The sequence below is a fragment of the Lithobates pipiens genome, unplaced genomic scaffold, assembly GCF_037356315.1.
Source record: "Lithobates pipiens isolate NorthernLeopardFrog02 unplaced genomic scaffold, aLitPip1_a1.2 Scaffold_22, whole genome shotgun sequence".
NCBI lineage: Eukaryota > Metazoa > Chordata > Amphibia > Anura > Ranidae > Lithobates > Lithobates pipiens.
Genome location: NW_027507784.1, coordinates 318,341,032 through 318,355,771, shown reverse-complemented (window position 1 = coordinate 318,355,771; position 14,740 = coordinate 318,341,032). Strand labels below are relative to the sequence as shown.

The 14,740-nt window shown below is 44.6% G+C and overlaps 1 protein-coding gene across 1 annotated transcript in view; it reads left to right on the top strand.

Annotated features, from left to right (window-relative positions):
• Positions 1-8,482: 8,482 nt before the first annotated feature.
• MYO15A (myosin XVA) overlaps positions 8,483-14,740 on the top strand; it is a 167,372-nt gene continuing 161,114 nt past the window's right edge. Inside the window, exon 1 of the mRNA XM_077450192.1 lies at positions 8,483-13,603. Coding sequence (XP_077306318.1) covers positions 8,483-13,603 — 5,121 coding nt within the window. The remainder of the gene's footprint in view (positions 13,604-14,740) is intronic.

The following is a 14,740-nucleotide window of genomic DNA, read 5'->3' as shown; positions in this document are numbered from 1 at the left end:
TTTTCGGATCATTTGTTATGATTGCAATTCGTAAATTTAAAAAAAAAAACGGAAGTTCGAAAAAAATCGGAAAGTAAAAAAAAAATTGGAAATTCGAAACCAGAAAATTTGAAGATCTGAAATAACTGACTAATAATAACTTAACTATTACTAACTATTATAGGCATTGGAATTTCATTTCAAATTTGGCTGTTAGTGAACATAACAAATATGAATTTATCCGAAGTTACGAATTATCCGAAATAACAAATGTCGCATCTAAACAAATGGAACGGAACAAATTAATAATAAATAATAATAACAAAACCTGGAGGGTTTACAACCCCTTTAAGAAAGAACATTTAGAGAGCCTTCCCTGGTGCATTGTTTAAGTCACTTCCGGCCTCTGACATGCCCCATGTGTTACATCACGAACACATGACTTCATCAGGGTATATTATTGATGGACTAGTGATGTTTATGGTTCTTCTGGATTGCATATTGACAATTTTGTATTACTTCATTTATCTTTAAAGCGGAGGTCCACCCTAAAGTGGACCTTCCGCTCATCGGAACCCTCCCCCCTCCGGTGCCACAATCGGCACCTTTCAGGGGGGAGGGGGGTGCAGTTACCTGGATAATCCAGGTAACTGCACCCACTTCCGGGACAGCTCTCTGCGGAAAGGGGCGTAACTTACGCCCCTTTCCGCAAGTGCCCGCCCCTTCCCGCAAGTGCCCCGCTGCCTGCTGGGAAACACACAGCTCCCAGAGGCAGCGGGGAGCGTCCTTATTGCGCAGCGCAATTCGCGCATGCGCAGTAGGGAACCGGGAAATGAAGCCGAAAGGCTCCATTTCCTGATTCCCATACCCAAGATGGTGGCGGCAGGACCCGACAGACGACCTAGCGATCGGCTTCGGGTGCCGACATCGCGGGTGCGCTGGACAGGTAAGTGTCACTATTTTAAAAGTCAGCAGCTTCAGTATTTGTAGCTGCTGGCTTTAAAAAAAAAAAAAAAAACGCGGAGTCCCGGTGGACTCCCGCTTTAAGTTGGTAAACAGCACTGTTTTTAATTAATGTCAGCATGCACTAGCAGGACCATGACTACACAAGGAATCCTTGTGTAGCACTAGACATGTGCACTGCCCAAAAATGTGTTTTTTACGAATTTATGTTTTTTTTGGAATTTCCAAATTTTCAAGTTTTTTAGAATTTCCGTTTTTTTTTACGAATTTAAGATTTTTTGGGGAATTTAGGGTTTTTTAAAATTTGTAAATTTTCGTTTATTCGAAAATTTGTTTGTTAAACAACCTTCTGTGTGTAGAAATGTCCACGATCCCCTCAGCCATCCAGTGCACTCCTCCTAATTGGCTGAGACAGAGCAGCGGCGCTATTGACTCCCGCGGCTGTCAATCAAAGTTAGTCAGCTAATCAGGGGAGAGAGTGGGCAGGTCCAGGTGGGGTCTCTGTGTCTAAATGAATACAATGAGCTGTGATTTAGCAAGCTGTTGGCTGAGGGGCACTCAAAGAAGGGGGGGACTAGGAGCAGCACAGAGGATGCTGGGACTGTGACATCATAAGGGGCGGGGACATCACCCATGACCATTGTCCCTATATAAGTCGCCGCGCAACGCGCCCCTGTCATTGCGGCCAGAGAGAGCGTTGAGTCAACATCTCAAGGAAGAAGAGGAAGAAGAAGAAAAGAGAAGGCGACGGTGACGACGACGATGACAGAAGACCAGGCCACCGCTAGTAAAAGAGCTGGAAGAAGGAGCGGAGGCCCAGCAAGAAGAACCGAAGAGGGGGACAAGACCCCAGAAGTTGGAAGAAGAGGTGGCGGCGACAGAAAACCGGGCCACCGCTAGTAAAAGAGCTAAAGGAAGAAAGCGGAGGCCTGGCAAGAAGAACCAAAGAGGGGGACAAGACCCCCGAAGTCGGAAGAAGACCCCGGGCGGCGACAAAGAAGAAAGCCGGGCTCCTCTGCTAGTAAAAGAGCTAGCAGAAGATAGTGGAGTCTGGCGAGAAGACCCCCCCAAGACGGAAGAAGACCCCCAGAGCTGTGCAATAAATTATTTTAAACCCTTGTGTGGTGTTTTTTTATTTTTTATTTCACCAGGTGAATGGGTAGGGGTACATTGTGGGGGGTCGGTATCTGGGGGGCCCCCTTATTAAAGGGGGCTCCCGGATTCCGATAAGCCCCCTGCCCGCAGGCCCCGACAACCAACGGCCAGGGTTGTAGGGAAGAGGCCCTTGTCCTCATCAACATGGGGACAAGGTGCTTTGGGCCCCCCTTCCCCAAAGCACCCCCCATGTTGAGGGCACGCGGCCTGGTACGGCTCAGGAGGGGCGACTTGCTCGTCCCCACCCCCTTTCCTGACCGGCCGGGCTGTGTGCTCAGATAGGGGTCTTAAATCCATACCAGGCGACGGGGCCAGCGACGCATCAATCTTGCCGCCGAAGGCGGCGACATTGACTTCCTTCGCTAGTCCCATCTACCTGGAGCCGCGTTCAAAATGAACGGACTTTCCTCTGTATGTGGGAAAGTCCGTTCATTTCAAAAGTACGGCGGACTCCCGCCATAGTCCAAAAGTCCGGTTGTGTGTGGGCGGGTCCGCTCGTTCAGAAAGTCCGGCGGACCTCCGCTTCAAAGTCCACCGGGCTAAGTCCGCCAGACAGTCTGATCGTGTGTACGCGGCATAAGAGAATCTAATGGAAATTCTGCCATGGTATTATATACGTATACCTAAGGCCTAAATTTTCTTTTCATTTCAGATAGAGAAGGAAAAAAACCCATCTCTGGGGGGTTTTTGTTTGTTTATCCCATTCCATGTGCCAAATTTGGAGGATTTCTGAGTTTCCCTTCAATTCCTGCCCTGTAGCCTCAACAAGAAGCACAGGAAACCCTTCTATTACAGTTGTAGTGACAACTCAAAATGTTTGACTTCTCTCTCACTTTAACACTAGTTAACAGTGGTCACCAGGACAAACAGAGAGGGTAAATCTCCATAGCTCCGTAAAACCCCAATGGTCGTTCTAATCTCCGTAAAACCCCAATGGTCGTTCTAATCTCTGTAAAACCCCAATGGTCGTTCTCAGCTCCTTAAAGAGGAAGTAAACCCTGATGGGTTTACTTCCTCTTTTTTTCCCTGCAAAGGTAAAGCATAATGGACTACTATGCATCGCATAGTAGCTCATTATGTGTCACTTACCTGACACAGGAGCCAGCGAAGTCGCCGCTGATCCCTGTAGTCCGCCGCATCCATCTTGCTGGTGGCGTCTCGCAGCTCCGACCAATGACAGCGGCGAAGCCGCGATGACGTCACTCCCGCGCATGCGCACGGGAGTCGCGTCTCGCAGCTCCACCTCTGCCATTCGGCGAAGCCGCAATGACGTCACTCCCGCGCATGCGCACGGGAGTCGACAAATTAGGCAAATCCATTCTTGGATTTGCCGCATTTAGTGCGCCTGCGCGCCGCTGTCTACGGCGCATGCGCCGTAGACAGCGGTGCCCATTTTCGGGCAAATATCTCCTAAACCATATAGGTTTAGGAGATATTGCTTGGACCTACAGGTAAGCCTTAATCTAGGCTTACCTGTAGGTCAAAGTGGTTTGAAGGGGTTTACTTCCTCTTTAAAACCCCAATGGTTGTTCTAATCTCCGTAAAACACCAATGGTCGTTCTAGCCCTTTCCTTCTCTAACAAAAGCAATAAAAATATTGTTTTTGCTTTAACTACAGTCCCCTTTTTGCAGTCTCAGCTATGTAAACCCAGGGCAGAACTCTGATGCCGGGTACACGCGACCGGACTTTCCGGCAGACTAGGTCCGACGGAATTAGTCCGACTGACAATCTGAACGTGTGTGGGCTAATCCGATAGTTTTTCATAAAAAAAAATAAGACAGACCTAGAAATAGAACAGGTTTCAAATCTGTCTGATGGACTCAATTCCTATCGGGAAAATCGTTCGTCTGTGTGCTGGTCCGACGGGCCAAATACGATGCAAGGGAAGCTATTGGCTACTGGCTATTTATCTTCCTTTTTTAGTCCCGTCTTACGCCATCACGTTCAAAATGAATGGACTTTCGAACAGACTTGGTCCGTTCGTGTGTGGGCAAGTCCGTTCATTCGGAAGTCTGTCGGGAAGACCGTCTGACCTGGTCTGCCGGAAAGTCCGGTCATGTGTACGCGGCATGAGTGGCATCTTGGTGTCACAACTGAGCGAGTCAGCTTGTAGGTCATTCCACTATGTCCCCAACAATGTGTTTTTTTTTTCCTTGAGATGGGAAACCGATCTGTGCACACAAAACAAACAACAAATTTGGAAACATCTCTGATGAAATTTTTATGAATTCAAAGAGACCTGAATCCACAGCTGTCATTAATTTTTCACAGCTCCTCGGTGTCAGGAAATTGCGAAGAAGGTAGTTAAAAAGATGAAAAGATCAATAGCCACCAACGGTATGCAGGGTTACAATTGGTGTATTGTCACATACAAGGTGAGAGGCACTTAGCAGTCACTTTAGTGGAGCTAAAGTGGACATGTGGTATAGGAACAGTGAATAAAGCTTGCTAATATGTGTGTGCATCATTTTAGTCTAATCGCAATCAGTCTCTTAGCTTTGTCCAAAAGGTGCAAGAGGTTAAGCATATTTCCAAAACAGCCTTTAAGCCTGGTACACATTATTCATTTTTTTTTCCATTCAACCCAGTGGGTTTATTAAAAAAAAAAAAAAACTGTCAGCTCCGGTCGGTGCCGCTGTACTAATGATATGACGTTAGTACAGCGATCTCCCTCACTGAGCTGTTGTGTTCTGAAAGGGGGACAGCCCCCCCCGTCAGGACGCTCCGGTCAGACTGAAGGACATAAAACTGGCCCTTTGTTGGAAAACTTTGGAGACCCCGGTTTAAATCAAAGAATATTCATGCGTTAGAATGGCCCAGTCAAAGTCCAGACCTAAATCCAACTGAGAATCTGTGGCAAGATTTGGAAATTGCTGTTCACAGACACTCTCCATCCAATCTGACAGAGCTTGTGCTATTTTGCAAAGAAGAATGGGCAAAAATGTCACTCTCTAGATGTGCAAAGCTGGTAGAGACATCCCCAAAAAGACTAGTAGCTGTAATTGCAGTGAAAGGGGGTTCTACAAATTATTGACTCAGGGGGGCTGAATACAAATGCACCCCACACTTTTCACATATTTATTTGTAAACATTTTTTGAAAACCATTTATCATTTTCCTTCCACTTCACAATTATGTGCCACTTTGTGTTGGTCTATCACATAAAATCCCAATAAAATACATTTACGTTTTTGGCTGAAACATGACAAAATGTGGAAAGTTTCAAGGGGTATGAATACTTTTTCAAGGCATTGTAATTGCATTCAGAATTTTATTGTTACAGATCCTTATATAACACCAACAATTTACATATTTATTATACTTTCAAATCAGTCTCTGCCCAAGGAGCTTACAATCTCAGATCCCTAACTCACATACAAGGGCACACAAGAGCCGCCCCCCATCCATCACCGTCTCCCCCATCCACCCATCCATGCATCCGGCCCCTTTCAGGACACTGGATGCATGGATTCCAATGGAGGGGAGGGGGGGTTGAAGCACTGGTTAGAGCCAGAGGCTTAATAGGCTTAAAAATAAGGTGGGCTGGGGGGGGGGGGGGGGGATGCACTCACAGCCCACCCAAGTGTGTTACAACAGCGAATAAATATTTGCTATTGTAACACTGATCCTCCTCCTGGCCATTCAGGAAGTGGGTCTTGACACCCATCACCCATATGTCTGAAAGGACAGGCGATCCTATTGGATGCCTAGTAGGAGGAAGGGAGGAGCTGCACACTGGAAGCCACCGATGGAGGAAAGGACACAGAACCACTGCCCGCTACCCGCCTAGATGGGGTGCCTAGACCGACCGGCAAGCAGAGAGGGTGGGAGGAGCCATCGGTCGCTGAAAAAAAACATCAGCTGCCACTGCATACAGGTGTTCCCACTATGCGATTTTAATATTACGATGTGCATGCATAGCTGCGTGTCGCATAGGAAAGACCATTCACATGAATGGACTGCCCTATACACGCTTGTCGCCCAAAAAGAGGCTCCTGCTCCTTTTTGGAAGACAAGCTTCACGCGATTTGCCACACAACAATCATGATTGGGGCGCCATTGAAGGATAATGGGGTGATTTGGGGTCAGGGGCAGAATCACAGCGACTCCAAATCAAGATATTTGAACGGGGCTAAATACATATGATAGGGCTGGTTTAGAAAGAAGCTGATTAACTGATGAGCATGTCTGTGTGGGAGGAGACCCACACAGGCAGAACATGCAAACTCCATGCAGATAAGGTAGTGGTTGGGATTTGAACCGACAAAGCCAGGGTTATCTAATTTTTATCTTTTTGGTAAACTGATAATGCATAACTCCAGCCAAAACTTTTTTTTTTTTGTATAGATTGTGGAAAGGTTCGTTTTTTTTTTTTTTTTAATTGCTGTCTGTGTCCCCACTGGGGGATTTTCCCTCACTTCCCAAGCGGAGAGGATATAAACAATGCTGAAACAGGCTGAGAAAATACTCACCTGTTTGTAAGGCTTCCTCGCTGACCAGATAAGCTAGGAGTCTTTTTGCCCTGGTTCATACCAGTGCAGCTTCGAAATCGCGCTACTTCAGTGCGATTTCAAAGCCGCAGTTCCGTGCAATATGGATCTCTGATTTCATTGCAGCTTGCGACTTCGTTGAACAGAAGTCAATGAACGTTGCAATGAAATTGCAAAAATGTTCAGGAACCTTTCTCAAAGTCACTGCTACTTGAGTCGCCCCCATCTACATCACCAACCTCATCTACAGATATCGCCCAAATCATCCCCTCCTTTCCTCCCAGGACCTCCTGCTCTCTAGCTCCCTTGTTACCTCCTCCCACGCTCGCCTTCAGGACTTCTCCAAAGCCTCTCCCATCCTCTGGAACTCCCTGCCCCAGTGTATCTGATCAGACCCTACCCTGTCCACCTTTAGGAGATCTCTGAAAACTAATTTATTCAGGGAAGCCTATCCCACACCCACCTAACTGTCCCCGAGCCACCCCCATCAAATCCTTCTCTGCAGCTATTACCTTTTGTACCACCACCCCCTCCCATTAGAATGTAAGCTCTATGAGCAGGGCCTTCCTGTACCTTTTGTATTGAACTGTAATTGTGTTGCCCCCCCTATACATTGTAAAACGCGGTGTAAACTGTTGCCGCTATATAAATCGTGTATAATAATAATTTGAACAGTTCCATTGCCGGGAATGGAGTGTGACTTGTCATGTGATTTTGAACTGTCAAATCACATGAAAAATCGCACTGGTGTGAACCAGGTCTAACTCTCTTGCAAGGGAGATTCCACAGACTTTCTATTAGCAAGCAAGTGGCACCTCACCCATCCGGTCAAGGAGAAATCATCACTGTATGATGAGTATTTTCCTTGCTCTTTTTAGAGACCAATGACTGAAGGGCAATTGTGACATAGGCCTTATTTCCTATGTGGTCACCCAATGGGGACGGCTGTCACAGAAGCACACAAGCAATTATGCTGCATCCTCATTGCATATGGTCATATTACAGTTTTGCTACATTTGTCCAGGGTCAGTTATAGTGCTATCAACTAGAACATTTATTCCTAGTAATAATTTTAGTGTTCAGAATTAATCTAAAAGTCCCTTTGCAAAGAAGTTCAGCTGGGATTGCACCAACACTCTCCTGGACTTGTTCTTTCTTATAAAATGATTGCACCTTACCACTTAAGTCTTTTCTTTGTAAAAACTCTGAGAGTGGTAAAGTAGGAATGGTACAGGCTACTTGCATTATTCATACTAAACTGAGCCAAGAAGATAGTGTTACAGCACAGGAGAATCACCTCTATATCTTAGCATATTACTTCCCGGCACTGCAGAAGCCTCGCATCTACTCTGTGACGGTATCAGGAGAATTCCTTCCAGCTTGCAATGCCACAATTTGGATTTTTGTTTTGTTCGTGCTTGGAGAGGATCCAGTGAATACATTAGCCATTTTCACTTTGGAATCTACAACTTTTCCAGGAGAATTTCAGAAAACAAGATCATTTTGGGAGAAGCATCTGCTTGAGGAAAGGATGTATGTCTGGGTCATAACTTTACACCCTTGGAGAGGTAACTGAAGATGTTCACTCTACGGCGAACTTTATATTCATGAGCATTTTGAATTGCTTTGATGGCAGCTTCGTAGGCTAAGGTATTTTTCTTAATTAATGTAACGGCATTGGTTGCAGCTGGGTCACTGTTAGATTTTTTTTTTTGGAGTATCGCCTAACAGCATGAGCGTTCAATTCCGCAGAGTGTTAGACTTGCCATTTACCCACTGTGATATCAGCCTGCCGCTGATGTCAATAGACTTAAACCGAGGAGAAGCTCTGGGATATAACTTTGAGTGAATCCCTGAAAACAAGAACTTTAGCATGAGCTTGGAAAGCTGTCGTCATGGGGGGAAAAAAAGGTGATGCAAAGCCGGCAAAGAAAGGTGGCGGGAAGGAGTCTTCTGCGCCTGCAAAGAGTGAAGCTAAAGGGAAGGATGACAGAAAAGGAGGGAAGGATAAAGAAAAAGAGGACAAGAAAAAGGGAAGGGATGCCAGGAAGGGAAAGAAGGAAATAAGCGAAGACGAAGAAGAGGTTTCTGAGCCAGAGGTTGCTAAAGAGCAAAGCGAAGAGAGCAAGAATGAGGAAGAGGAGGAAGAAGATATTCGACCAGCAAGAGCTAGGAGAGGTAGAGACAAGGGTGTGGCAGCCTTAAAAGGGGCTTCTAAAGCAATGGCTGGCATGAACAAGGGTATGGCAAAAGGAGCAGTTGGTGCTGCCATGGATCTCAAAGCTAAGGAGCAGAAGAAGGATTTAACAAGGGCTCAGCTAAAGGGAGCGACAAAAGCCATGGCGGGGCTGGCCAAAAAACCACCTCCACCAGCCAAGAAGAAGAGGAGTTTAAAGGCCACTTCAAAAATGTTTATGAAATTTAGCAAACTCAAGCCAAAGAGATCCAAAAAAGGACATTTCAAAGTGGCCTCAAAGCTCTTCATGGGATTCAGGAACAAATTTGCTGCCTCATCGTTGTTAGATAAGAAAAAAAAATCTGCAGCGATGCTGAAAAATACATCAAAGCTTATGCTGGGTTTAAAGAAATCGTCAAAAAAGCAACTGCCAAAACCACCCGATAGTTCAAAGCCGAGGCCTTCCTTTTTGCTTATCAGATTGGGGGGCAATGCTCCAAAACCTGACCAAGAAAAAAAAGGCCCAAATAAGCTGTTTGGAGGCCTTTTTAGTAGGAAAAAGGCTAAACTAAAGTTTAAACCTAGAGCTAAAGTGCTTACTAAAGTTTCTGCAGCTGCCAGTTGGTTGACCAAAAGGTTTCTGTCCAAAAAAACAAGATATTTCCAAAATGAAAGAGCCATACAGGATGCTTGGCTGACTAGGATGGGTGCCCAGAAATTGCCTTTTCCTTCAGAAGAAGAGCTTCAAAAATACAGGATGAATATAAAACGGTTCCCTGGTGGTCACAGGTTCTATGGCCAAAATGAGGATGTCTATGGACATCCTAAGGACTTTGAAGCCTACCGTCACCAGCGATTTCCAACTCAAAGATATCTGCAAGGTGGACAAGGGACCAGGTATGATGATCCATCAGTTGGCTATTATGACTACCAAGATGAGGAGTGTGGGTTTGATCATTATGGCTATCCTAATGAGGAATATGACTATCCCTATGACCAAAATGGGCAAGGTTTCCCATATGGTGGAACAGAGGAGGATTATGATAATTATTCTGGGTACCCTATGGAAGAAGATTATACTTCTTATCAGGAGAACATGGAATATTACGATGAGGAGAGTCATCTCCTTAAAAGTCAGAATAACTATTTTGATTATGAGGTTGAAGTCCATCATCCACAGAATACCTATTCCTCTTATGGCTATGAAGAAAATGAAATGGATTATTCAGGGGATCCACTAAATCCATATGACCAAAGTGAAAATGAGGCTGACTCATATGGTTATTTTAGTGGACAAGATCCATATTCTGAAATGGAAGAAACAGATGGTTATAATGCATATGGTACAATGGGTCCAGGTAACTACAGTAGATCCCCTTATGCAGATCCTGTAAACCCCTATGCTCACCCCTTGGATGATATAATGGAAAATGAGGACTTAGGGGCCATGGCAGAACACAGTGACCAATTCAATGGTCAGGATTTAGAAGAAGATTCTGCTATTTTTTCCCGAAACAGGAAATATAAATTGTTTCCAAGGCCTCAGGTAAAACTCTTTGGTCGAGAGAGACTGGACGTTCAATTGCCACCATCTCCTCATATATCGTTTACAGATTTTGATGAAGAAGAGGAAGAAGGTGAAGATGAGCCTTTGTTGGGACCTCAGCAGTGGGAAACAAGGCAACCTGCTACAAGATCCCTTTTTACAAAGTCAGCTCAAAGAAGCTTTGGCCAGCAGCATGCAAGAGGTGTTCAAAAGCTGCTTTCAACAAAACCAATAGGAAAAAAATTGAATCCTCCTCAAGAACATTACCAAGATTCAGGTTCTCAAGACTACTCCCCTAGAGCATTTGGTAGTCCATTAGGACAGTTTATGAAAAGGACACTCTCCCCTAAGCCAATCTTAAAGCGCAATGATAGTCAATCACAAAGGCATCCTGTTTCCCCACCACCCAGAAGTCAATTTTCAGAAACTTCCTTTGCCAGAGCACCCTCCCAACATCTACCTGTAAAACACGTTAGAATCCCTAGCCCCATCAATGATTACCACAATGCTGACACACCTAATGCGCGGCAACTAGAGGCCTTGCAAAAAGATCTAGAAAATGAGAGGTCCCCCACCTTACCTTACCATAAACGATTTGGCCATAAGTTGACTGGAATGGAAACATCACAGTTCCCAAGGAAAACTGGGTTGTTAACATCTAACAACAACAGCAATGAAACAAACTCTTCTTTACAGCAGTCTAAATCAAATTGTCCTCCATCACCACACATGCATCCAAGATTTAATAAGCAGCCACAAGATGTCACCATGCCTCCATCACCAAATCTTTCAACACGACAGAGGCCAGTTTCTCCAAAACCTTCTATGAATGCATTTGGCCTGAACAAGTCCAATATTGTTGGCCAGAATCAGCATGCACAACTCCAGCCAGGTTCTTCGTTTAGACAGAGAGTTCGTTCACCATCACCTCAAATTAACCAAACAAATTTTCAAAGACCTCCTTCACCAACAAGAACAACACATTGGGCTTCAAACTCTACTATTCCAACAACATCTCCTGTAGGAACATTAAGCAACACAAGTGCTGCATCCCCATCATCACCTTCTTCCCTTAGACGGGGAAACAGCTTTAGAAATGACCATGGCCACCCTCTAAGCACTCAACCATCCATTAATCCTAGGCATGGTTCTAACACTTTGCAGGTCCAAGGAATGAGGAGCAGAGAGGATATCCAACCCCATTCCAGCACAACATCTCCCAGATCAAGTCCACTTCTCCAAAGGTTTGGCAGCATCAGAAATAAAGAGTTTCAGTCACCACAGCCAATGAAGATGCCTGCTCACAGTTCCAAATTTAATACTGAAAACCAAGTAGCCCACCAGAGGTCGCCTGTTGTTGGGGGAAGACAAATAAATAACACCCAAAACTGGGGAAATATTGAGGAAACAAAAGGGGCACCTAAAAGTTCAGTGATGAATCCTTTCATGAAAAATCTTAGGCGCACCAGTGAGATGAAACCGCTAAATTCACCTTCACCGAGAGGGTCAATGGCAGATATGTCACCATATAGCGACAACAACATTAATCCCCAACAGCAATCATCCCAAAGAAAAGGAAATATGTATGGAGCAGTCGGTGCCCAATCTGAACCGCCGAAGTCACCATTATTGGGAAGACATGACAGCCATTCATCTAATTTGTATCCGCCTAGACAAGTGCCAAGCCCCCTGCCCAGGCAAGGAAGTGAAAATTCCATGACAAGGGAATCTTATGATAGATCTTCTCAATCTCTTCCATTCTCCGATACACCAAGATCGCCATTGATGGGGCATCATAACAGCATTAAAGGAACGTTGAACCATCCTCCGCAATTCCCAGCCTCCCCAGTATTAAAAAGACAAGGGAATAGACATATGATGCCCAATGAATTCAGTGAGGTCTCCTCTCAGTCTGTTCCAATCTCAGATCAAGCAAAATTTCCTATGATGGCAAGACACAACAGCATGAAAGGGTCTTTAAATCGTGCACCCCGGCCCCCGATTTCTCAAATGGCAAACCAACAAAGGAGCAGATTCACACCCAGTGAATTTAATGAGCCACCTACACAAGCTCCTCCATTTTCTGATCCGCCAAGGTCACCTTTAATGGGTAGACATAACAGTATTAAAGGCACTTTGAACCGGTTACCACAACATCCAGTTTCCCAACCTCTAAACATGCACAGAAGTAGTTCATTTAAAAACAGAGATGCTAATCGAGATGCTCTGCAGTCTCACCCAGTAAAACCAAAATCTCCACTCCTGGACCCATATAATGGCTTAAGACAGTCATCAGAAATGTCAGCACCAGCAAGTTCAGTTCCTGAGCCAAAAAATCCTTTTTGGAAAAGGATTGGTCAGCCTCTTGTAGGGATGTCTCAAGGTCCTCCACCATCACAACAGTTGTTAGGCAGACAAGAACGTCCTGTGGCTACCCATCTTCCAGAAAAAGCAGCTTCAAATACATTTGTAAAGAAGTTCGGTCAAATGGCAGGTAGTACGCATAGGCCAAAATCTCCATCTTTGTCTTCTCCATCACACAATATAACACATTCTCAAGATAACTGGCAGCCTTCCCCCAATCAAACACTGCAGCGGAATCCCATGCCCTATGCAGGAAATATGAGCCATCCAAAGTCACCTTCTCAGCCTGCACCAAAGTCTTTAGGTGGTTTCATGGCAGAGTCATTAAATCAAGCAAATCATGAATCTTCAAACACGGGATCCACTCTCCATCTAGAATTCCGGGGGTCCCCTACTTTAGCTGGTGCTAACCATTCGCACCCAAGGTATCCTCCACGAAGAGATCCATTTATGGGTCATGGACCTCCGAAACAGTCACCAATGAGTCATGGACCTCCAAAACATCCAGCAATGGGTTATGGACCTCCAATACAACCTGCAATGGCTTATGGACCTCCAAAACAACCAGCAGACTTCTACGAGGGTGACTTTGAAGATCCTGTGGGAAGATATGCTGTAGTAATGCCCCAAGTTCACAGGATGGAAGCATTCAGAGGACGAGGTAGTCCTCGGGGAAGCCTGAGAGGTAGCCTACGGGGTAGTGTACGAAAACCACCCTGGCCAAGACAACACGTGGGACATTTTCAAGAGATGCCAGGTATGAGGGCCCCCAACAAATCTATGTATCCGCCATGGACTGAAACACTAAGAAGGGGCTCACGCAGAGCCAAGGAAAAGGTCGCTAGCTACCTTGCACATGGAAGCATGAGATCCCGGGGAGGCTGGCAGCAGATGACTGGAAAAGGCCACGGACCTCAATTTGACGACAAGGTATGTTCTTTTTCATGTCACTTTTAACTGTACTACTATATACAGTTGTTTCAGTACAGTTAGGTGTGTTTCCTTAAAAATGATTTGGTCAGGCATTACAGTGAAGAACATGAATACTTGTTTATTGAAACTATTGTTTAGGAAAACTGTTATTTTTTTGTAGTGGTGGGTACTATCTATCTATCTATCTATCTATCTATCTATCTATCTATCTATCTATCTATCTATCTATCTATCTATCTATCTATCTATCCATCAATCTATCTACTTAGGCACTAGAACAGTGTGCTGTTGTGTGCAGTCAGCCGCCTAGTTTTACTGCCCCTCGGCCATGTGAAGGAGTCCAAAAAACAGCCTATCACAGGGATCATGTATTCGGAAATTGAATCCACCTCCTGGTGTTAAAGTGCACTAACTCTGATTTAAAAAAAAATTCTATTCAAATATGTATTCTTCTTAACTCAAAAAATACCTTCTATTGTTCAAATCTTTTTTTGCTGCTGTGATCTGACTTCCTGTTAGAGAGTGGCTACGTTCATTCACCATTGTCTCCCTGTATGTAGCGCACCCCCTTAACCACTTCAGCCCCGGAAGATTTGGCTGCTAAATGACCAGGCCCTTTTTTTGTGATTCAGCACTGCGTTGCTTTAACTGACAATTGCCTGGTCATGCAATGCTGCACCCAAACAAAATTGATGTACTTTTTTTTTCCCACAAATAGAGCTTTCTTTTGGTGGTATTTGATAATCTCTGCATTTTTTATTTTTTGCGCTATAAACAAAAAAAGAGTGAAAATTTTGAAAAAAAAAAAAATATTTCGTACTTTTTGCTATGATAAACATCCTAATTTAAAAAAAAAAGCTATTTTTTTTCCCTCAGTTTGAGTCGATATGTTTTCTTCTACATATTTTTGGTAATAAAAATCACAATAAGCATATATTGATTGGTTTGCGAAAAACTATAGCGTCTACAAATTAGGGGATAGATTTATGTAATTTTTATTATAATTTTTTTTTATTAAAGGGTTAAAAAAAGAAAGGGTTAAAACCGCCGGCAATACGCCGCAATAGCGGCGTTTTGCCGCCGGTATTAGAGCGCTGCCCCATTGATTTCAATGGGGAGCAGCGGTGGAGGAGC